The 22876-nt window shown below is 45.7% G+C and overlaps 2 protein-coding genes across 2 annotated transcripts; one reads left to right on the plus strand and one right to left on the minus strand.

The window, feature by feature from the left end:
- Positions 1 to 894: 894 nt before the first annotated feature.
- On the minus strand, positions 895 to 5772 carry LOC311587336 (olfactory receptor 2C1-like; the record flags this gene model as incomplete). The annotated part of the gene is made up of 2 exons (XM_084764006.1): positions 5729 to 5772; positions 895 to 1876 (listed from the first exon to the last, which is right to left on the minus strand). The coding sequence occupies exon 2, from the start codon at positions 1831 to 1833 to the stop codon at positions 895 to 897; it is 939 nt and encodes a 312-aa protein (XP_084620132.1). The 5' UTR covers positions 1834 to 1876; positions 5729 to 5772.
- Positions 5773 to 12913: 7141 nt separating this feature from the next.
- LOC311587335 (olfactory receptor 2C1) lies at positions 12914 to 18620 on the plus strand (the record flags this gene model as incomplete). Its single annotated transcript, XM_084764005.1, has 2 exons — positions 12914 to 12957; positions 17639 to 18620. The coding sequence occupies exon 2, from the start codon at positions 17682 to 17684 to the stop codon at positions 18618 to 18620; it is 939 nt and encodes a 312-aa protein (XP_084620131.1). The 5' UTR covers positions 12914 to 12957; positions 17639 to 17681.
- Positions 18621 to 22876: the final 4256 nt, after the last annotated feature.

The following is a 22876-nucleotide window of genomic DNA, read 5'->3' on the forward strand; positions in this document are numbered from 1 at the left end:
ATGGATGGCTATGACACAAAGAGGAATTCTCCTTTCATCTGAGGTTGATAATGCATGGCCTCAGGTCACAGAATTATAGCAAAATTTATACAAGAAACTGTGATAGCTAACCAAAAGCCATCTTGCACCAAGCTTCTGTCTTACCCCCAGAGTGAACATCTCTTTTCCCCCGCCCCATGTTCCCTAAGTTCTCGGAAAGCCCACAAAAGTACTCCTGGTAACATCTGGGGGCCAACTCATAAGGTGAAAATCCCACGTTACAGTACATACAAAAATTAAATAAGATTCCCCTTGTGGCTTGGCCCAAGCCCCCTAGCCTATGATTCCGCCGTATCAGCGTTAAGGCCAACTTCCCTGTAATCCCCTTTACCCAATCATGAAACACCAAGGCTTGAAAAGCCCCACTTGCGATTTTTGCCTTTATAAGCCCTGTATCCTAAAGAGTCGGGGCCACCACGTTCCTCCAGTAACTGAGGAACTGACGGTGCTTGCTCTGGAGCTCGCACAATAAAAGACCTTGTGTGAATTGCATCTGGCGGGTCTTGGGTGGTCTACGAGGGTCCACGCGACTTGGGCATAACAAAACTTCATGTTTATTAAAGGTAAAAAATTCAGCAGAAATGTTGTAATAAATAACGTAGACTTCAGAGGCAAAGACAGTGAAACTGTTCTGCGCTAGGTCAACAGCATCTGGCCGTGCAATGACACGTAGCTGCCCTGTTATCTGCAGTAGCATTTCTGGTGAATAAACATAGAGTGTCTCAAGTAACACTAACCGTCCTCCAAAAGCGTAGTATTGTCAAGAACGTGCCTTGGCTTGGCTGAGTATCGATCTCATCAAAAAAAGAGCACAGGGCGAAGAGACAGCAAGTGATGAAGAGGCTTGTGCTTTCCTCAGCCGCCTTCTCGTCCTCTCCCCAGCAATCTTCCCAGCGCCCCCTTCACTTCTTTGTTCCTTAGACTATAGATGAGAGGATTCCCCGTAGGAGCGACCACAGCGTAGAAGAGAGAAATGAATTTCCCTTGGTCCTGATTACTGCTCTTAGCTGGAAGCAGATACCCATAGATAGCCGAGCCATAGAAGAGGAACACGACCAGCAAATGGGAGAGGCACGTATTAAAGGCCTTCCGACGTCCCTCCACAGAGCGCATCTTCATCACTGCCTGAGCAATGAGGCAGTACGACATGAGGATGATGCTGAGCGGGACAGCGGTGAAGAAGGTGCAGACCCCATTGAGCACAGCCTCGTTGAGACTCGTGTCTCCGCAGGCCAATTTAATCATGGCGGGCACCTCACACAGGAAGTTGTCCACCTTGCGGTGTCCGCAAAACGGGAGTTGCAGAGTGAATGTCGACTGAATCACAGAGTTGCCTAAGCCCCCCAACCAGCTGATGGCGGCCAGCAGCCAGCAGAGCCGAGGGTTCATGACGCTCATGTAGTGCAGGGGCCGGCAAACCGCAACGTACCGATCAAACGCCATCACCAGGAGTAGTATGGCCTCAGTAGCCCCCAGCCAAAGGAAGACATACAGTTGAGTTACACATCCACCATAGCTGATTGTCTTGTCTGTCCCCGAAAAGTTCTTCAGCATTTGGGGCACTGAACTGGTAGTGAAGGCGAGGTCCAGGGAGGAGAGGTTGCTGAGGAAGAAATACATGGGCGTGTGGAGCCGGGGGTCAAGGCGGGAAAGCAAGATGATGGCGGAGTTCCCAACCAGGGTCACCAAGTAAGAGGAGAGGATGACCACGAAAAAGACCATCTCCAGCTGGGGATGGTCAGATATTCCCAACAGAACGAAGCTCCCAGAGGAGCTGTTGCTGTCTGCTTCCATCGCCAGTTGCCTCAAGTCACCAGAAGCCTGCTCTGGGAAACTTCTGTGGGAAAAGCAAGGGAAGAGGCAGCTACTGCTAAATCTGCATCCACAGTGTTCTTGAGGCTCCACAGTTAAGTACCAATCCAGCCTTTCTGGGCACAAGCTTTCTGTGCAATGCCTGGTGCTCAGTTGAGTCGGAGTGTCAGCATGCACCTAGCACAGAGACAAAGGGAATGTCTCGTGAAGACAGATTGCTCTTTAGTGTGGAGCTGTGGTGTGGCAGGAGAGAGGGGAGCTGCCAAGGTAGAATCAGATGAGGAAAGCCAGGACTGGTGGCGCACGCCTTTAATCCCAGCACTCAGATGTCAGAGGCAGGCGGATCGCTGTGAATTTGAGGCCAGCCTGGTCTACAAAGTGAGTCCAGGACAGCCAAGGCTACACAGAGAAACCCTGTCTCAAAAAACTAAAAAAAAAAAAGAAAGAAAAAAGAAAAAAGAAAAAAAAAAAAGAAAGAAAGAAAGAAAGAGATGAGGACATTCAAAGCACAAATTCCCTCAGCCAACTTTTGATCAGGGGGAAACACAGCCTGACTTTGAAGTCTCCCCGGAAGTCAGGATACATCTCTTTCTGAGGCTGTAGAAACGGCTGAGGATCCACATTTGGTTCTCAGGACCCTCATCAGCAACAGCCTGTAAGTCATGTCCAGCTCCAGGGGATCTGACCCCCTCTTCTGGCAACTGCACAGAGATGAACACAGCACCCCAAACACCAGTGCATAACTTAAAATAAAGCCCCGCCCCCTTGGGACGGGTTCTCCTTATGCAGCCCTAGTCAGACTACAGCTTTCCTCCTCTATGTTTGCACAGTAGTGTAATCACAGGGCATGTGGACGGCGGACTTAGTGATCCCAAGAGATGTAGGGTCTCTTTTTCACAGACTGCTTTCAACCTATTTTTGCCCTATTTTTCAACATCCAGAATAAAAGAGGCCATCAATTTTATGATAGTATTTGTCTTTGAGGTATTTATGGTTACTTTAGATCCAGAAGCATCTGTGAGGTAGATATAACTTTTAGGAACTGATTACATGAAGATGATTCCTGCCTTTGCCTGTCTGTAAATTTAATTTGAAAATGCTTCATACCTGGGGTAGCTCACAACTGTTTCCAACTGTAGCTCCTGGCAGGCAGGAAAGGGTCTCATGTCTTCTTTTGTCCTCTGAGGGGCACCTGCACAGATATGCACCCCGCCTCCAACACACACACACACACACACACACACACACACACACACACACACCTTTTTCTAGAAGGAATGAAATCTGCTTTAGAATGCAACCAATTGTCAGGTCCAAAAGAAGCCTGGGGGAAATGGCTGGTTGTGCTGCCTGTTAGCACACAAAGCTCACGCTGTCTCCAGGCTCCCTCAGTGCCTGTGCCTCCTCTCAGCTCTTCTCAGCCCATCCCCACCCTGACCTTCTGCTCATGGGCTTTCCTTCCTCCAGCTTCTCACACCCACATACAACTGCCCTCTTGCCCACGCACTCTCTGTGCCCTCTTGCCCCTCCCTGGCCCTCTCTCCTCATTGCCTTCTCTCCCTTCCTCTGTCTCCCCCCCATCCCTCTGCTCTCCTTGTCTGGTGCATTCTCCTGCCTGTGTTTAGTCTGCCACTTTCTCTCCCTGCTCTCCACTCTTGCAGGCCCCTCTGGCTGTACTCTCTCTCCCTCAGTCATACACTGGGCCCGGCATGTCCTCACTCTGTGTATCAATCACTCTGTAAGTAGGAAGACTTAAGGTATTAAACACAGCAAATATGAATTTCCTTCCTTAAATCTTAGAGTAGAGAAAGTTTGGGTCCTAGAAGAGGTCAGTTTAAGACCAATAAGAGGAAAAGAGTTCATTATCAATAGTAAACGTATAGAAACAAATCTTCTCAGGCAAGACTTCCAGTTCAGTATTTAAATTGAAGCACAGTTAGAGGGGGCAGCTAAGGGAGTCAGCCTGTTTGGAGGGGAAGATTAGTGAGGCTCTGTTCAAATGTATATTTTTATTTTACTGTTGATGATAAATCCTTGATGCCCCCAACGCTGCTCAGTGGGTAGAGATGCTTGCTGTCAACCCTGGTGACCTGAGTTTGAGTCCTAGGACCCATATGGTAGAAAGAGAGACTCTGTGCCTACAAGGTGTCCTCTGATTCCTCTATGCACATAGTAGAAGGTGTTCCTACAAACAAACAAACAAACAAACAAATGCTGGACCTGGAGAAATGGCTCAGTAGTTAAGAGAACTGACTCCTATTCCAAAGGCCCTGGGTTCAAATCCCTGCACGTACATGGCAGCTCACAACCATCTGTAACCGCTGTACCTGAGGATCTAACACCCTTTTCTGGCCTCTGCAGGCACCAGACATGCATGTGGTGTACACACTTACATGCAAGAAAAACAACAAAAAACAAAGTTTTGAAAGTCGTGGTTGAAGGGACCATGAGTTAGCCCCTGTGGCAGTTCTAAAGAACACCGGGTTTTTGAAAGCGGAAGAGCTAAGTGCGCAGCAGTGCATCAGTTAAGTAGGAACATTCTGAGAGCTGAGGTGGCGAAGCCCTGCTAATTCAGGAACGGGTCTCCAGGTTAACCTGTAAGCAATTTGCCAAGGGACAGAAGCATGAGGATTGTCCCCCAGCGCGTCTGCCATGTCACTCTGGCACATCCTTACTCAGAGGGTCCTGCCTGGTTTGCCTTTCTGAGAGGTAGGCGGGAAGTGCACTCTCCGGAGAAGAGAGAGTGGGACCAACAGTCCTGGGAGAGGCCAGATGGTACCGTTTTGTTAGGCCTGTTTCTGTTTATCCTGTGACTGTCTTCACTGTGATGATGAGATTTTAGCGACTCGAGCTTGCTGAGCAATGCCTTCCTGCTTTATAAAAAACAAAGACAAACAAACAAAACCAACAGACCGAGAATTAGGAGAAGCTGACATTGGACATTCTGAGGTTTCAGTGGTAACACAGGAGAAATCCTTTCTGCTCAGCCACAGGCCTGCCTGGAGGTGCCGCGTTCTGTCTTTGAGTCTTTGGGGCCAGAGGACTCCATACTAGGGCAGGGTTTTACAATCAACAGGGGACTTGGATGACAAGTGGTTTTTTGTTTCTTCGTTTATTTGTTTGTTTGTTTGTTTGTTTGCTATTATTTAAGATTTCTTTCCTAGGTTAAGAATTTCCTCACTGTCAACAGATGATTTTTGCTCATGGGTTCTAATCAGTGCCATGTGAAAAATCTCCCTTTTCAGCTAAAATATTTTTTTCCTTTCTTGTCTCTCCTCCCTATTGATGGAGAGACCTCTACAACTCCGGCCTTTCCCCTAAAGGAGTACAAAGCAGCCTATTTAAAAAGCCTTTATTCCATAGTGTAAATGTACCACAGTTTCTTTATCCAGTTTTCAACTGAGGGACATTAAGGCTGTTTCCAGGTTCTGTCTATTATGAATAAGGCTGCTATGAACATGGTTGAGCATATGTTCTTATTGTGTGGGGCACTCAAGGAAAGAATAAGCAGGCTACCATGATGAGACTTGATAGCCTATGACCATATAGTGGGGGAGGAGGTCCCCCTCAGTCTTAGACCTACGGGAGGGGAATAGGGTGAAAGCAGAAGGGAGGAAGGAATGGGAGGATACAAGTGATGGGATAACAATTGAGTTGTAATCTGAATAAATTAATAAAATCAAAATTAAAAAAGATAGAAACCCCCAAAATATAAGAAATTATAAAAATACACACAATTTTCAAATGAAAAAAAAAGGGCTTTAACACTTTTGCTCTCCCTCTCTTTCCTAGTTTCCCCACATAACCCCCTCCCACCACCCCCTTTTGGTCTCTCTTTGACTCTCTTATACTCCGGATTTGCCGCTCCTATACTCACAGGAGGCTTGTATGCAGAAGGATGCCTGTGAGTTCAGGATCCCCCATTCTCCTGCCTGGAGCTCAGAGGATGGAGAGGGAGTCTGGAGCACAGGGCCGGCCTTCCACTGTGCTCCTACACTCAGCCGCTGGCTGTTCACCTGACATTCCTCTTGACCTCTGCGCAGCCTGGACCCGCCAGCCAGAGGCCTGACACACGGGGCTGATCCTGAAGGACCCAAGGGGCAGGTACCTCAGCCCCTTCTTATCCACACCAACCCCTACTCCAGGCAATTAGCACTTGGGGCCTGTGTGGCCAGAACACAGGGAAGAGGTTCCCTGAGGAGCCAGCTTAGTCTTTCATCTGACCTCTCTCCCCAAACACAGAACTAATTGAACTTGAGAGAAGAACAAGTGTGCCCCATAATTAATTAGCGATTACATGTGGCTTGGATTTCTCTTTCTTTCTTTTTTCTTTCTTTTTCCATGCTAGTTCTTTGGGAGGCAGATGTTCAATCCCACTGGCAGACAAATAGATAAGAAATAAAATGGTTCCATGTCTTGGCTGGTGTTAAGTAAGTGCCACTCAGAGAAGATTTTTCTTACTAGGTACCAACCAGCTTTTCTAGCTATAAAGTGTGCTTTTGAGATTTTGGCCAGGGGCAGGAAACTTGCACACTTGTACTGTGCCATGGGAAAGCAATCATTTACAACCATCAGTACAGAAACATTTGGGGTGCTATTGGGGACATGGTCGCATCCTTATGTCATAGAAATTGACCTAGTCCATGAACAGCAAAGAAACCTCATTCATTCAAGAAACAGACACTGGCTGAGGGTGGCAATTCAGTGACAGAGATGTACCCTGCCCTCGGGAGGTCTTGGTTCCAATCCTCAACACTAGAGGTGAAATGCTAATAATGCGCAGTGGAGGGGTTGTAGCCTGAGCAGGCTTAGCCTGACCCTGTGCAGTGAGATCACTGCAGCGTCTCAGAATCCTAAGCAACAGCTGTCACCATTGTGAAGCCTTGATTTATAAAAAGATTCACAATTATTTGTGTGATAGCTAGGTTAAGAAATAAGCTAAGGGATACCAACACTAGTTTATAAAAATAACTTCAACATGGGCTGGAGAGATGGCTCAGTGGTTAAGAGTACAACCTGCTCTTCCAAAGGTCCTGAGTTCACTTCCCAGCAACCATAAGGTGGCTTATAACCATCTGTAATGTTATCTGATGCCCTCTTCTGGCCTAATGGTGTATATGCAGTCAGAGCACTGTATACATAATAATAAATAAATAATCTTTTAAAAAAATAATTTCAGCACATTTACAATGCAGATTAGCCTCAGAAGCATAGTACTATGAAAAAGAAGCTGGAACAAGAAAAATCACATGCTGTCCATGGGATTAATAGGAGATTTCTGGTCGCTAACTATGGGTTGCAGGCATGGAAATAAATCTCTAGTGAGTATGGAATTTTCTTTACAGATAATTAAAATGTTTGGGAACTCTATGGTCACACGATATTGTGAATATAGGTCATTGAATTGCTTACTTAGAAATAGTTAATTTTGTCTTATGTCAACATAAAAAGTTACTTATAAAAGTCAATTGATCGTATATATATATATATGTGTGTGTGTGTGTGTGTGTGTGTGAGTGTGTTTCTAGACACTTTATTCAGATTGTTCCACTGATCTGTGTATCAAAACAATACCACGTTGTTTTAAGATAGCTTTAGAGAAAAATGTATAATCAAGTAATATGATTCCTTCTAATCAATTCCTATTAATCAAAACTATTTAGACCATTCATGTTCCTTTAATTTTTTTTTTCTTGCAATAATTATATTGATCAGTCTTGGGAGAGTTGATAGATCCTATGTTGAGTTTTTCCTATTTCTGGTCATGGTATACGTCTCTGTTTATTCACAGCCTCTTGTATTTTCCTGACCAGCACTTCATTGCTCTTGATGGATTTATTCTCTTGTCATATTTGTACCTCTCTCATTTTGGAAACAACTATATTAGTACCATTTATAGTATATAGAAATATAACTATTTATTATCAAACGATTTTATATTCTGGCTGTAATGAATAATTATAGAAATCTGTGCAAGCTCTGAGGATCTTCTACATTGACAATCATACCATTTATAAAAAGAGACATTCTTAAACTTTTTCCTTTCCAATTTGTGTTTTTGTTTCTCCTTGCATTATCTCATGAAGAGTTACCTTCCACTGTTACGTTGAGTAGGCATAAGACTGGGTTTTGACTTCAGAGGGTACACACTCAGTCTTTGACCTTTTTTTTAAGTATTTTTTTATCTTTGTTTTTTTGACAGGCTTTCTCTGTGTAGCCCTGGTTGCCCTGGACTCGCTTTGTAGACCAGGCTGGCCTTGAACTCACAGTGATCCTCCTGCCTCTGCATCCTGAATGGTGGGATTCTGTCTTTGATCTTTAGTCTACCAGCTATAGCTTTTTTGTAGAAATATTTGAAACACTGGAAATGTTTCATTCTGTTCTAAGTTTGCTTAACGTTTTTATTTTTTAGATGTATTTATTTTATGTGTGTGAGTGTTTGCCTGCATGGTACTTGTACCATGTGCACTCGGTGCTCAAGGAAGCTGGAAGGAGGGTATTGGATCCCTTAGAACTAGGTCTTGTTACAAACGGTTGTAATTCACCATGTGGGTGCTGGAAATTCAACTTGGCTCTTCTGAAATGGCAGCTGGTGTTCTGAACCTCTGAGCCATCTTTCTAGCCACTTGCTTAAAGTTTTAATCAAATTAATTTAAATAAATCCCATAGTTTTCTCTCCACCTTCACTACAGCATGCATTCTGAATTTTGAGCTGTGTTAAGATGAGGTAAAGAAGGGCTAGAGAGATGGCTCAGAGGTGAAGAACACTATCTGTTCTTCCAAAGGTCCTGAGTTCAATTCCCAGAAACAACATGGTGGCTCACAACCATCTACAATGAGTTCTGGTGTGCAGGCACATATTTGGGCAGAATATTATATAAATAATAAATAAATCTTTTTTTAAAGATGAGGTAAAAAGACACCAGAAAAAAATAAGAAAATTTCAATCAATTCAATAATCTTTTGAGTTCTGATATTCTTCCCATAATCACTTACTGGCTTTTCAGGGTTAGCTAACCGCTGCTCCATGCTGTGTATGGTCTACATTTTATAGCTATTTTCAGTGTAAAGGAAAAGACAATGAAAGCATGCATACGCTCTCTTACCCAGAACATGAACTTCAATTCCACTGTTGGGTCTGGAGCTGTGCTAACTAAACAGCCAGGACACCCTGTAGTGGAGCAAAATGTTTATTTTCTAGGCAGCAGTTGCTGGCATCTAGGGCTGGGCTTCAGGCTCGGGAGTGAAACCTCCACCAAGAGAAGCTCCTTACAGTGTTTTCAAAGCAAAAGACCCTAAGCAGGAAGGCATGTGCAGGAAGGGGAGGGCAGCCTTGTCTGCGCTGGTCAGGACCAGAAGGACTCAGTCGGCAGGACATGATGGGAAGTCAGCAATGTGTGGAGTCAGCAACAGCAGTCTGTCTTGGGACTGAGAACATCTGTCTGTCCTTGGTTAGTAGATGGTCCCTTTGCTCCCCCAGCACTGAAAGCCTGTGTGTGCTAAGATGGAAGACAGGCCTAAGATAGAGTCTGGTTTGCTAGTCCTTTCACCATTAGCTTTCCCCCCCTGCCCCCCCCCCCCGATCTTTCCATTCCTTACACATTGTATTTTCTTTCATGTTTCAGTATCCTACCTAAGAAGTCCAATAATGTTGATTTAAAGCCTACCGTGAGAAGGAAACAGTGGCATACACCTGTAACACCATCACTGGTGCAGTGGAAATGGAAGGACCACAAACTCAAGCTTTGTCTTGGCTCCACAGCAAGGGTCTGTTAAAAAGATAGGACTTAGTAGAAGTTGGGGGCTTAGTGGGGACTCAGTGGATAAAAGAGTGCTTGTCACCATGCCTGACAACCTGAGGAGGAGGAGGAGGAGGAGGAGGAGGAGGAGGAGGAGGAGGAGAAGAAGAAGAAGAAGAAGAAGAAGAAGAAGAAGAAGAAGAAGAAGAAGAAGAAGAAGAAGAAAGTAAAATGCCATTCATAGCGGTAAATGAACCAGACTACCAGAGTTACAACAATGTCTAGGAACTAACCTAGGAAAGAAGACAGAGACATTAAAGGGGACACCATCATCACTGTTAGGTGCTGGAGACTGATCCAAAAGACTCATCATGTCTATCCCTGAGGAATACCTTCCACCTTAAATGAGAATGTTAAATTCTGCTGGTATGAAAGAAGATTAACTTGTTGGGGGCGCAGACAACTGTCTTGACAAAGTCTTCCATGTACTGGCATGTTCTAGCACGATGCTGACTAAGGCTTGAGGAAGGAGGGGCTTATTTTGGTTCACAGTTTGAGGGTACAATCCATCATGGAGGAGAGGCACCCCAGATGGAGGGTGAGGCAGTTGGTCACATTGGTGCTCAGATCACTTTATTTTTATTTTTCTAGGACCCTGCCCCATAGGGTGGTGCCACCCACATTCAGCACGGATCCTCCTTATTCACTTAAACCTTTCTGGAAACACTGTCATAGATGACACACCGAGGAGGATGTGTCCATGGTCACTGTAAATCTTCCCAAGATGACAAGATTAACCATCGTGGTCTTCTGAGGTGACCCCAGTGGGTAAAGGCACCTACTGCCAAGCCTGACGACCTGAGAAGTGACCCCTACAAGCTGTCCTTTGACCTCCACACATGCCACATCATACACAGACACTCTTGCCCTCTCAAGAAAAAAAATAATAATAAATGTCAAAGAACAGTTTAAAGATTGGAGAGATGGCTCAGCACTTAAGAGCGTTTGCTGCTCTTCCAAAGGACCGGAGTTTGGTTCCCAGTATCTATATCAGGTGTTTCACGAGGGCTCAACTCCAGCTTTGGTGGCCTGGTACCCTCTCCTGCACTCTGTGGGAACCTGCACTCCCTTGCGCACACAGCCCCATGGATGGAGCAGATACCTAAGAGTGAGGGCAGACAAGTGAGAGGAGGCATAGGGAGAAGTGAAGTTGAGAAAGCAAATGAAATATGAATTCCCTGACAGGATTCTTGTCTTGCAGAGAACAACGGCCATGTGCACAAGATTCTGTACACACATCACATTATTGAAATATTGATGATGGACATTGACATTTGCCAATTTTGTCTCAGTATGGACTTTAGAATCAAAAGGACCTTTTTTTTTTTTTCATCAGAGTCTTGCTGTGGAGCCTAGGCTAACTTTAATCTCACTTTCCTCTTGCCTCAGCCTCCTGGGTGAGCCACCCATGTGTACATGTGTGCATGTAGAGTGTGTGTGTGCATGTAGAGTGTGTGTGTGCATGTAGAGTGTGTGTGCATGCAGGCTCATGAGTAGGCAAGTGTGGTGGGCAGAGTTAACTTCCGTGACTTCTTTGCTTGATTTTCACTTTAGCCTTTGAGACAGGGTCTCTCACCGCCTCTGGCCCGCACAGACTGGCCAGGCTGAGTAGCTGCTGTGCTCCAGGCATCCTCCTGTCTTTGAAGCTCTTTTCTCCGAGGTTCTAGATAACTGTGACCACACTTGGATTTTTTTAACTCTAAAAATTGATGATGATGATGATGATGATGATGATGATCTTTAGAGACAAGCTCTCTCTTTGTAGCCTTGGCTTTCCTGAAACTTGTTATGTAGACCAGGCTGGCCTCTAACTTATAGAGACTGACCTCCCTCTGCCTCCTGAGTGCTCATCTTGAAATTTTAGATTTCCTTATGTTTTTATGTGTATGAGTGTTTTGCCTGCATGTACATACATGTGGCACATGTGTGCCTGGTACCCATGGAGTCTAGAAAAAAAGCATCAGATGGTCTGGAACTGGAGTTGCAGATGGTAGTGCTGAGAACTGACCCTGGGTTTCTGCAAGAACAGCAAGTGCTTTTGTCTGTGGAACCATCTCTCCACCCTCCACACTTGGCTTCTGCTGTGAGTCCTGGGGATACGAACTCAGGTCCTCATGCTTGCACGGCAGGCACCTGCCAAGTGCACGATACCCCCAGCCTTTAGTAACTCTGTCACTGGTCACTTGCCCATAGACAAGTTACACAAAACCTCCCAGAATCGGTTCTTCTTTTGTATAAAAGGCTGAAAGATGCTTATCTGGTGAGGTGTGGTTGTGCTCCTGCTTGCCAGCCGCTGAGCTGACAGGTGTTGCTCAGGATTCTGAGAGGCTGCAGTCTGCGTACAGATGATGATCCCACTGCGCAGGGTCAGGCTAAGCCTGCTCAAGCTACAACCCCTCCACTGTGCATTTTTAGCATTTCACCTCTAGTGTTGAGGATTGGAACCAAGACCTCCCGAGGGCAGGGTACATCTCTGTCACTGAATTGCCACCCTCAGCCAGTGTCTGTTTCTTGAATGAATGAGGTTTCTTTGCTGTTCATGGACTAGGTCAATTTCTATGACATAAGGATGCGACCATGTCCCCAATAGCACCCCAAATGTTTCTGTACTGATGGTTGTAAATGATTGCTTTCCCATGGCACAGTACAAGTGTGCAAGTTTCCTGCCCCTGGCCAAAATCTCAAAAGCACACTTTATAGCTAGAAAAGCTGGTTGGTACCTAGTAAGAAAAATCTTCTCTGAGTGGCACTTACTTAACACCAGCCAAGACATGGAACTATTTTATTTCTTATCTATTTGTCTGCCAGTGGGATTGAACATATGCCTCCCAAAGAACTAGCATGGAAAAAGAAAGAAAAAAGAAAGAAAGAGAAATCCAAGCCACATGTAATCGCTAATTAATTATGGGGCACACTTGTTCTTCTCTCAAGTTCAATTAGTTCTGTGTTTGGGGAGAGAGGTCAGATGAAAGACTGAGCTGGCTCTTCAGGGAACCTCTTCCCTGTGTTCTGGCCACACAGGCCCCAAGTGCTAATTGCCTGGAGTAGGGGTTGGTGTGGATAAGAAGGGGCTGAGGTACCTGCCCCTTGGGTCCTTCAGGATCAGCCCCGTGTGTCAGGCCTCTGGCTGGCGGATCCAGGCTGCGCAGAGGTCAAGAGGAATGTCAGGTGAACAGCCAGCGGCTGAGTGTAGGAGCACAGTGGAAGGCCGGCCCTGTGCTCCAGACTCCCTCTCCATCCTCTGAGCTCCAGGCAGGAGAATGGGGGATCCTGAACTCACAGGCATCCTTCTGCATACAAGCCTCCTGTGAGTATAGGAGCGGCAAATCCAGAGTATAAGAGAGTCAAAGAGAGACCAAAAGGGGGTGGTGGGAGGAGGTTATGTGGGGAAACTAGGAAAGAGAGAGCAAAAGTGTTAAAGCGTTTTTTTTTAATTGAAAATTGTGTGTATTTTTATAATTTCTTATATTTTGGGGGTTTCTATCTTTTTAAATTTAATTTTATTAATTTATTCAGATTACAACTCAATTGTTATCCTATCACTTGTATCTTCCCATTCCTTACTCCCTCCTGCTTTCACCCTATTCCCCTCCCGTAGGTCTAAGACTGAGGGGGACCTCCTCCCCCACTATATGGTCATAGGCTATCAAGTCTCATCTTGGTAGCCTGCTTATTCTTTCCTTGAGTGCCCCACACGACAAGGACATATGCTCAATCATGGTCATAGCAGCCTTATTCATAATAGACAGACCCTGGAAACAGCCTTAATGTCCCTCAGTTGAAAACTGGATAAAGAAACTGTGGTACATTTACACTATGGAATAAAGGCTTTTTAAATAGGCTGCTTTGTACTCCTTTAGGGGAAAGGCCAGAGTTGTAGAGGTCTCTCCATCAATAGTGAGGAGAGACAAGAAGGGAAAAAAAATATTTTAGCTGAAAAGGGAGATTTTTCACATGGCACTGATTAGAACCCGTTAGCAAAAATCATCTGTTGACAGTGAGGAAATTCTTAACCTAGGAAAGAAATTAAAAAATAGTAGCAATAAAAAAATAACCACTTGTCATCCAAGTCCCCTGTTGATTGTAAAACCCTGCCCTAGTATGGAGTCCTCTGGCCCCAAAGACTCAAAGACAGAACGCAGCACCTCCAGGCAGGCCTGTGGCTGAGCAGAAAGGATTTCTACTGTGTTACCACTGAAACCTCAGGATGTCCAATGCCAGCTTCTCCTAATTCTCGGTCTGTTGGTTTTGTTTGTTTGTCTTTGTTTTTTATAAAGCAGGAAGGCACTGCTCAGCAAGCTCGAGTCTCTAAAATCTCATCCTCACAGTGAAGACAGTCACAGGATAAACAGAAACAAAGCCCCTTTAGGGTCTAACAAAACGGTACCATCTGGCCTCTCTCAGGACTGTTGGTCCCACTCTCTTCTCTGGAGAGTGCACTTCCCGCCTACCTCTCAGAAAGGCAAACCAGGCAGGACCCTCTGAGTAAGGATGTGCCAGAGTGACATGGCAGCCGCGCTGGGGGACAATCCTCATGCTTCTGTCCCTTGGCAAATTGTTTACAGGTTAACCTGGAGACCCGTTCCTGAATTAGAGGGCTTCACCACCTCAGCTCTCTGAATGTTCCTACTTAACTGATGCACTGCTGTGCGCTTAGCTCTTCCGCCTTAAAACCGCTTGCTGTGTTCTTTAGAACTGCTACACGGCTAACTCATGGTCCCTTCAACCATGACTTTCAAAACTTTGTTTTTTGTTGTTTTTCTTGCATGTAAGTGTGTACACCACCTGCATGTCTGGTGCCTGCAGAGGCCAGAAAACGGTGTTAGATGCTCAGGTACAGCGGTTACAGATGGTTGTGAGCTGCCATGTATGTGCAGGGATTTGAACTCAGGCTCTTTGGAATAGGAGTCAGTTCTCTTAACTACTGAGCCATCTCTCCAGGTCCAGCATTTGTTTGTTTGTTTGTTTGTTTGTAGGAACACCTTCTACTATGTGCATAGAGGAATCAGAGGACACCTTGTAGGCACAGAGTCTCTCTTTCTACCATATGGGTCCTAGGATTCAAACTCAGGTCACCAGGGTTGACAGCAAGCATCTCTACCCACTGAGCAGCCTTGGGGGCATCAAGGATTTATCATCAACAGTAAAATAAAAATATACATTTGAGCAGAGCCTCACTAATCTTCCCCTCCAAACAGGCTGACTCCCTTAGCTGCCCCCTGTAACTGTGCTTAAACTTAAATACTGAACTGGAAGTCTTGCCTGAGAAGATTTGTTTCTATACGTTTACTATTGATAATGAACTCTTTTTCTCTTATTGGTCTTAAACTGACCTCTTCTAGGACCCAAACTTTCTCTACTCTAAGATTCAAGGAAGGAAATTCATATTTGCTGTGTTTAATACCTTAAGTCTTCCTACTTACAGAGTGATTGATACACAGAGTGAGGACATGCCGGGCCCAGTGTATGACTGAGGGAGAGAGAGTACAGCCAGAGGGGCCTGCAAGAGTGGAGAGCAGGGAGAGAAAGTGGCAGACTAAACACAGGCAGGAGAATGCACCAGACAAGGAGAGCAGAGGGATGGGGGGAGACAGAGGAAGGGAGAGAAGGCAATGAGGAGAGAGGGCCAGAAGGGGCAAGAGGGCACAGAGAGTACATGGGCAAGAGGGCAGTTGTATGTGGGTGTAAGAAGCTGGAGGAAGGAAAGCCCATGAGCAGAAGGTCAGGGTGGGGATGGGCTGAGAAGAGCTGAGAGGAGCCACAGGCACTGAGGGAGCCTGGAGGCAGCGTGAGCTTTGTGTGCTAACAGGCAGCACAACCAGCCATTTTCCCCAGGCTTCTTTTGGACCTGACAATTGGTTGCATTCTAATGCAGATTTCATTCCTTCTAGAAAAAGTGTGTGTGTGTGTGTGTGTGTGTGTGTGTGTGTGTGTGTGTGTGTGTGTGTGATTCTTGCCTGTCTATTTATCATAATAGTAATGTATTCTGAAAGACATGCATTCATTTAGACCAATTACAGATAATATTAACTTAGACTACTTTATTCAAAACATTCAGGTACAAGTAATCTATTTCAGAACATCACAGTATCCATTTTTTCTTTCTTTTTTACTTAAAAATTTTCCCATTTATAATAAATGAAATGTTTTACAATAAAACATACTTTAAAAACTCTAGGAGTCCTAGGAGTACAAAATTAGGTTGGTTAGTTATTTGTTTGTTTGTTTGTTTGTTTGTTTGTTTTTCTGATGCCCTCGGTCTCTGTAGCCCAGGCTGGTCTTGAAACTTACTATGTCAATAGGATGACCTTGGACTCTTGACCTTCCTGCCTCCACCTCCCAAATACTGGGATTATATGCATTTGCCACCATGCCTTTCTTGAGTTTTTTGTTTTGTGTTTTTGTTTTTGTTTTACCTTTTAGCACAGGACAATGTGAGTGCCACATTTGGATTTGACTGCCTTGCACCCACACTCAGGAAATGCTACAGACCAGCACTAGCCTCTGCCTAGGAGACAGCCAAGCCCAAATGTCAGGCATGCAGGTGCTAAACCACCAGTGGGCAGAAGAAGTGGGCAGGAAGCTGGGGAGAAAGGACAGGACAAACAGGCAAGGTCCCCGTGCTGTCCCCGCTCACTCCACGCCATGCAGGCTAGGCAGGTCCTCCTCCACTGAGCTGCACTCCCAGCCCCAGCATTCTCCTGAAGAAGCTCTTCAGAGCAGGTGGCAAGTTTCTTTTTTTAAAATATGTACGTTTACTTTTAATTATGTGAGTGTGTGTGTGTTTTTGTGTGTGTGTGTGTGAGAGAGAGTGCGTGTGTGTTTGTTTGTTGGGGGCAGAGGTGCATATCTTTGCAGGTGCCCTCAGAGGCCAAAAGAAGGTATGAAACACCCCTCCCTCCCGAGCTGGATTTGGACACAATTGTGGGCTACCCCCGGTATGAAGCATTTTCAAAATAAATTTACAGATAGGCAAAGACAAGGACCAACTTCATGTAATCAGTTCCTAAAAATTGTATCTATGTCACAGACGCTTCTGTGTCTAAAGTAACCATAAATACCTCAAAGACAAATACTATCATAAAATTGATGCCTCTTTTATTCTGGGTGTTGAAAAATAGGGCAAAAATAGGTTAAAAGCAATCTGTGAAAAAGAGACCCTACATCTCTTGGGATCACTAAGTCCGCCATCCGCATGCCCTGTGATTACACTGCTGTGCAAACATAGAGGAGGAAAGCTGTAGTCTGACTAGGGCTGCATAAGGAGAACCTGTCCCAAGGGGGCGGGGCTTTATTTTAAGTTATGCACTGGTGTTTGGGGTGCTGTGTTCACCTCTGTGCAGTTGCCAGAAGAGGGGGTCAGATCCCCTGGAGCTGGACATGACTTACAGGCTGTTGCTGATGAGGGTCCTGAGAACCAAACGTGGATCCTCAGCCATTTCTACAGCCTCAGAAAGAGATGTATCCCTGACTTCCGGGGAGACTTCAAAGTCAGGGTTGTGTTTCCCCCTGATCAAAAGTTGGCTGAGGGAATTTGTGCTTTGAATGTCCTCATCTCTTTCTTTCTTTCTTTCTTTCTTTTTTAGTTTTTCGAGACAGAGTTTCTCTGTGTAGCCTTGGCTGTCTTGGACTCACTTTGTAGACCAGGCTGGCCTCAAATTCACAGCGATCCGCCTGCCTCTGACATCTGAGTGCTGGGATTAAAGGCGTGCGCCACCACTCCTGGCTTTCCTCATCTGATTCTACCTTGGCAGCTCCCCTCTCTCCTGCCACACCACAGCTCCACACTAAAGAGCAATCTGTCTTCACGAGACATTCCCTTTGTCTCTGTGCTAGGTGCATGCTGACACCCCGACTCAACTGAGCACCAGCGATTGCACAGAAAGCTTGTGCCCAGAAAGGCTGGATTGGTACTTAACTGTGGAGCCTCAAGAACACTGTGGATGCAGATTTAGCAGTAGCTGCCTCGTCCCTTGCTTTTCCCACAGAAGTTTCCCAGAGCAGGCTTCTGGTGACTTGAGGCAACTGGCGATGGAAGCAGACAGCAACAGCTCCTCTGGGAGCTTCGTTCTGTTGGGAATATCTGACCATCCCCAGCTGGAGATGGTCTTTTTCGTGGTCATCCTCTCCTCTTACTTGGTGACCCTGGTTGGGAACTCCACCATCATCTTGCTTTCCCGCCTTGACGCCCGGCTCCACACGCCCATGTACTTCTTCCTCAGCAACCTCTCCTCCCTGGACCTCGCCTTCACTACCAGTTCAGTGCCCCAAATGCTGAAGAACTTATGGGGGCCAGACAAGACAATCAGCTACGGTGGATGCGTAACTCAACTGTATGTCTTCCTTTGGCTGGGGGCTACCGAGTGCATACTGCTCGTGGTGATGGCGTTTGATCGGTACGTTGCGGTTTGCCGGCCCCTGCACTACATGAGCGTCATGAACCCTCGGCTCTGCTGGCTGCTGGCCGCCATCAGCTGGTTGGGGGGCTTAGGCAACTCTGTGATTCAGTCGACATTCACTCTGCAGCTCCCGTTTTGCGGACACCGCAAGGTGGACAACTTCCTGTGTGAGGTGCCCGCCATGATTAAATTGGCCTGCGGAGACACGAGTCTCAACGAAGCTGTGCTCAATGGCGTCTGCACCTTCTTCACCGCTGTCCCGCTCAGCATCATCCTCATGTCGTACTGCTTCATTGCTCAGGCAGTGATGAAGATGCGCTCTGTGGAGGGACGTCGGAAGGCCTTTAATACGTGTCTCTCCCATTTGCTGGTCGTGTTCCTCTTCTATGGCTCGGCTATCTATGGGTATCTGCTTCCAGCTAAGAGCAGTAATCAGGACCAAGGGAAATTCATTTCTCTCTTCTACTCTGTGGTTACACCCATGGTGAATCCTCTCATTTACACCCTAAGGAACAAAGAAGTGAAGGGGGCGCTGGGAAGATTGCTGGGGAGAGGAAGAGAAGGCGGCTGAGGAAAGCACAAGCCTCTTCATCACTTGCTGTCTCTTCGCCCTGTGCTCTTTTTTTGATGAGATCGATACTCAGCCAAGCCAAGGTGCGTTCTTGACAATACTACGCTTTTGGAGGACGGTTAGTGTTACTTGAGACACTCTATGTTTATTTACCAGAAATGCTACTGTGAGCTGCAGATAACAGGGCAGCTACGTGTCATTGCGTGGCCAGAAGCTGTTCACCTAGTGCAGATCTGTTTCACTGGCTCTGTCTCTGACGTCTACGTTGTTTATTATAACATATCGCTGCCGAATTTCCTTACTTTCTAAGAAACGTGAAATTTCTTGTATAATTTTTGCTATAATTCCGTGACCTGAGGCCATGCATTATCAACCTCAGATGAAAGGAGAATTCCTCTTTGTGTCATAGCCATCCATCAGCTTGGTCCAGTGCTCTGTGCCTTCTCAGTGCTACAGGCTAACTGTTCCTGCTTCTTCCCCCTCCCGGCCCCACCATTTTCCCAGACTGTGGGGCTGCAACTTGTAGATGACCCCCACCTAGGAACAGGGCAGCAGCCCCCACTTGGAAGGAGCACCTTTCTGAGCCCCAGAGTCCCACAGAGCAATGCTGCAGCTGCCTGCGGTGGTGACAGCTGGGTGATTCCCAGACTATAATGAAGTCTTCTCTGGGTATCTGAGCCTCAAGACCGGGTTGGAGGTGTCCAAGAAGCTGTGAGGCATCGCTTCAGGACAATCTTGACAACGGGAAGCTGTTTGGCAGCTGCTTCACCTTTTACGGTCATGAGTTCACACTTGTCACTAATGTATTTCCTGAGCAAGCAGAGTGTTCTCAGAAAGTATGGTACCTATGCTTACACCTAGGGATGATTTCCCTTCTTTTCCCTCTAGTATTTCCAGTTTCAGTACCCCCTCCCCCAAAGGAGTTCCTTGTATAAAGCCCTGGCTGTTCTTAAACTCAGCCAGGCTAGCCTTGAACTCATAGAGATCCACCTGCCTCTGTCTCACAAATGCTGGCATTAAAGGCAAGTCCCACCACACCATGCTCATTACAGCTGAGGGGGTTTGTTTGTTTGTTTGATTGATTGATTGATTAGATCTATTTACTATGTATAAAGTGCTTGCCTGCATGTATTTGCCAGATCTGATCATAGGTGGTTAGCCACCATGTGGTTGCTGGGAATTGAACTCAGGACCTCTCGAAGATATCTTGCAGCCAGTGCTCTTAACCTCTGAGCCCATGCTGGGTGCCATCTCTCCAGCCCCTGAGTTTCAGTTCTTATGTTAAGGTCTTTGGTCCATGTGGAGTTGATTTCTCTGCAAGGTAAGAAATAAGGCTCTCTCTTACTTCTTATTCTGCTGCATCTGAACTCAGGATTTATGTAACAAGTGATAGAGACCATCTTCAATGAAGTAGGGAAGTCAGGAATGGACTTTAAGGCTGTCTAGAAATATATCCAGTCACATTATTTCCTGGAAAAAGATATAAAGGTATAGAAATGTGGCTGCTGAGTGTGGTGGCGCACGCCTTTAATCCCAGCACTCGGGAGGCAGAGGCAGGTGAATCGCCGTGAGTTTGAGGCCAGCCTGGTCTACAGAGTGAGTCCAGGACAGCCAAGGCTACACAGAGAAACCCTGTCTGGAAAAACAAACAAAACAAAACAAAGGTATAGAAACATGGACGTTTGTACTAGCCGTATAGTGGACTATTATGCGAGGACAGGTAAATTCAAACAGGAACAAGCTGCAAGTACAAGGTTTCCTTTAGGGTAATGAGAATGTTTTATAACTAGACAGAGTGGTTGTTCACTCTATATTGGTTAATTGTATGTTATGTGAATTTTTACCTAAAGTTTTTTTTCTGTGAGTATCTGCATTTGTGCATGTTTTTGTGGACTAAAAAAAAAAAATCATCCATAGGGGTCATTTCTCAGGAGCTGCTCCCCTTGTGTCTTCCTCCCTCAACCTCGTGTTGCAACCCCACTCTCCTCTCCCATCTCTGGTGCTGAGGAAAATGATCAGGAATTGTTTTTAAACACTCTCTGAGCAGACATATTGATTAGGTTTTTGCTTGCAACTTGTTTTTAAAACTTCTTGTTTTTAAAGATTTATTATGTGTACAGCGCTCTGCCTGCATGTACACCTGCAGGCCAGGAGAGGGCGTCAGATCACATTATAGATGGTTGTGAGCCACCATGTGGTTTCTGGGAATTGAACTCAGGACCTCTGGAGGAACAGCCAGTGCTCCTAACCTCTGAGCCATCTCTCCAGCCCTAAAACTTTCTGTTTGTTTTTCCTGAGACAGGGTCTCACTATGAAGCTTTGGCAGGCATATAGACCAGGCTGGCTTCAAACTCACAGAGATCATCCTGCCTCTGCCTCTTGGGTCCTGGGATTAAAGACATGTGCCACTATGTTGCTTTTTTAACTTTTTAAAGATTTTTTTTAACTATTTGTAAATATTATATAGGTGTATGTGCCTGTATGTGGGTAGATATATGTAAATGCAGGTGCCAGGGGAGGCCAGAGGTGCTGGATGCTGTGAATTTGAAGTTATACATGAGCTACCTGACACAGTGCTGGGACTACAGCTCAAATCCTCAAGTGCTCTTAACCACCGAACCATCTCTCCAGCCCTCTTGTTGCTGTTGTTTTGGGTGTTGTTGTTTGGTTTGGTTTTTCTTGTTGTTGTTGCTGTTGTTAGACCACCTTGCTGTTTTGAGGCAGGGTCTCTCATTGGCCTGGGAATTCACACCTAGGCTAGGGTGGGTAGCCGGGGAGTTACAGTGATCTTTCTACCTCCCTCACATTGGGAGGATTACAAGAGCTCCGTATTTTTCACTTGTGTCTTCACGCTCGTGTGCAAGCACTGTATCAACTGAGATACTTCCAGGCTCAAGAAAAAGGAATCCATTAAAACATTTCCTAAGCATGTTAGTACTTGCACATGCCTATTATCCCAACACTGGGCAAGCTGAGATGGGCGGATGGAAAACAGGTTTACATGGTCTTAAAACAACATCAAAAAGTTTTTTTATTAAAATAAAAAGCTTGAGTAAAAAATAAAAGACTGGAGAGTTGGCTCAGTGGTTAAGAGCACTGTCTGCTCTTCCAAAGGTCCTGGGTTCAATTCCCAGCACCCACATGGTAGCTCACAACTGTCTGTAACTCCAAGATCTGACACCCTCACACCAATGCCCATAAATTAAAATTAAATAAAAATATTTTTTTAAAAAAATAAATAAAAGAAGCTGGAAAAATGGCTTGGCTGTTGAAAGCATTGGCTGCTCTTCCAGAGGATCTGGGTTCAATTCCCAGCACCCGCATGACAGCTCACAATTGACAAAGAAACCCTGTCTCAAAACAAATAAACAAACAAACAAACAAAAAAAACCTCAAAATTCTCTGTAAGTCCAGTTCCCAGGGATTCCCACATTCTCTTCTGGATTTCATGGGCACCAGGCATGCATATGGTGCACAGATATATTTACAGGTAAAACTCCCATACAAATAAAAATAAATTTAAAATAAGACTGTGGAAGAAAGGCAAAAATCATAGGAGAAATGCATTTTACAAAGGTTAAGTTCTTAATATGTGTGGGGAGCCAAGACCGTAGCCAGCAAGCATCTCGGACCTTGGCATAATACATCAAGTGGACCTGGGGCAGGCTGCCTTGTGACCCCTTTCCCTCCTTGCTTCAGGGTACATTCCAGAAGGCTGCCTTGTGACCTCTTTCCCGCCCTCAAGGTACTCTCCAGCTGTTCTCAGTAAGATTCCACCAATTCCTGGAATTACAGAGGCCTTCAGAGGACAAGTGGAACAAAGTCTATAGATAACGCCTTGTGGTTCCAGATGCCTAACAATTCCACCCAGCCCCAGAACCACAGGAGCCCTCGCCCTGTCAGACTTCCTGACGTCCTGATATCTTGTGAAAACCGCCCACCCGGGATCACCCCACTCAGCCTCCTGCTTCAATGGTACATAATTGCCTGTGAGAAAATAAAATGTTGTCAGCTTGATCAGACTCCTTGACTTGCTGTCGGTTCTTTGCGTCTCTTGTCCCCCATTCTCTCCCCAGGGGTCCGAGGGTCCCAGTTGATTGTCCGGTAGATCCGGACAAATATGCAGGAAGAAAGAATGTCTTCAAGCATATGAAGAAGTGTGTGAAAATGTTAATGTTGATCTTCAGTAATGGAATTACTTTCTCTCATATATTGTACTTGTGTAACTCAAGAAAGTGTAGCAGATGCTCCCCTCA

This window comes from Acomys minous (genome assembly GCF_964271855.1).
Source record: "Acomys minous genome assembly, chromosome: 16".
In the NCBI taxonomy this organism is placed as follows: domain Eukaryota; kingdom Metazoa; phylum Chordata; class Mammalia; order Rodentia; family Muridae; genus Acomys; species Acomys minous.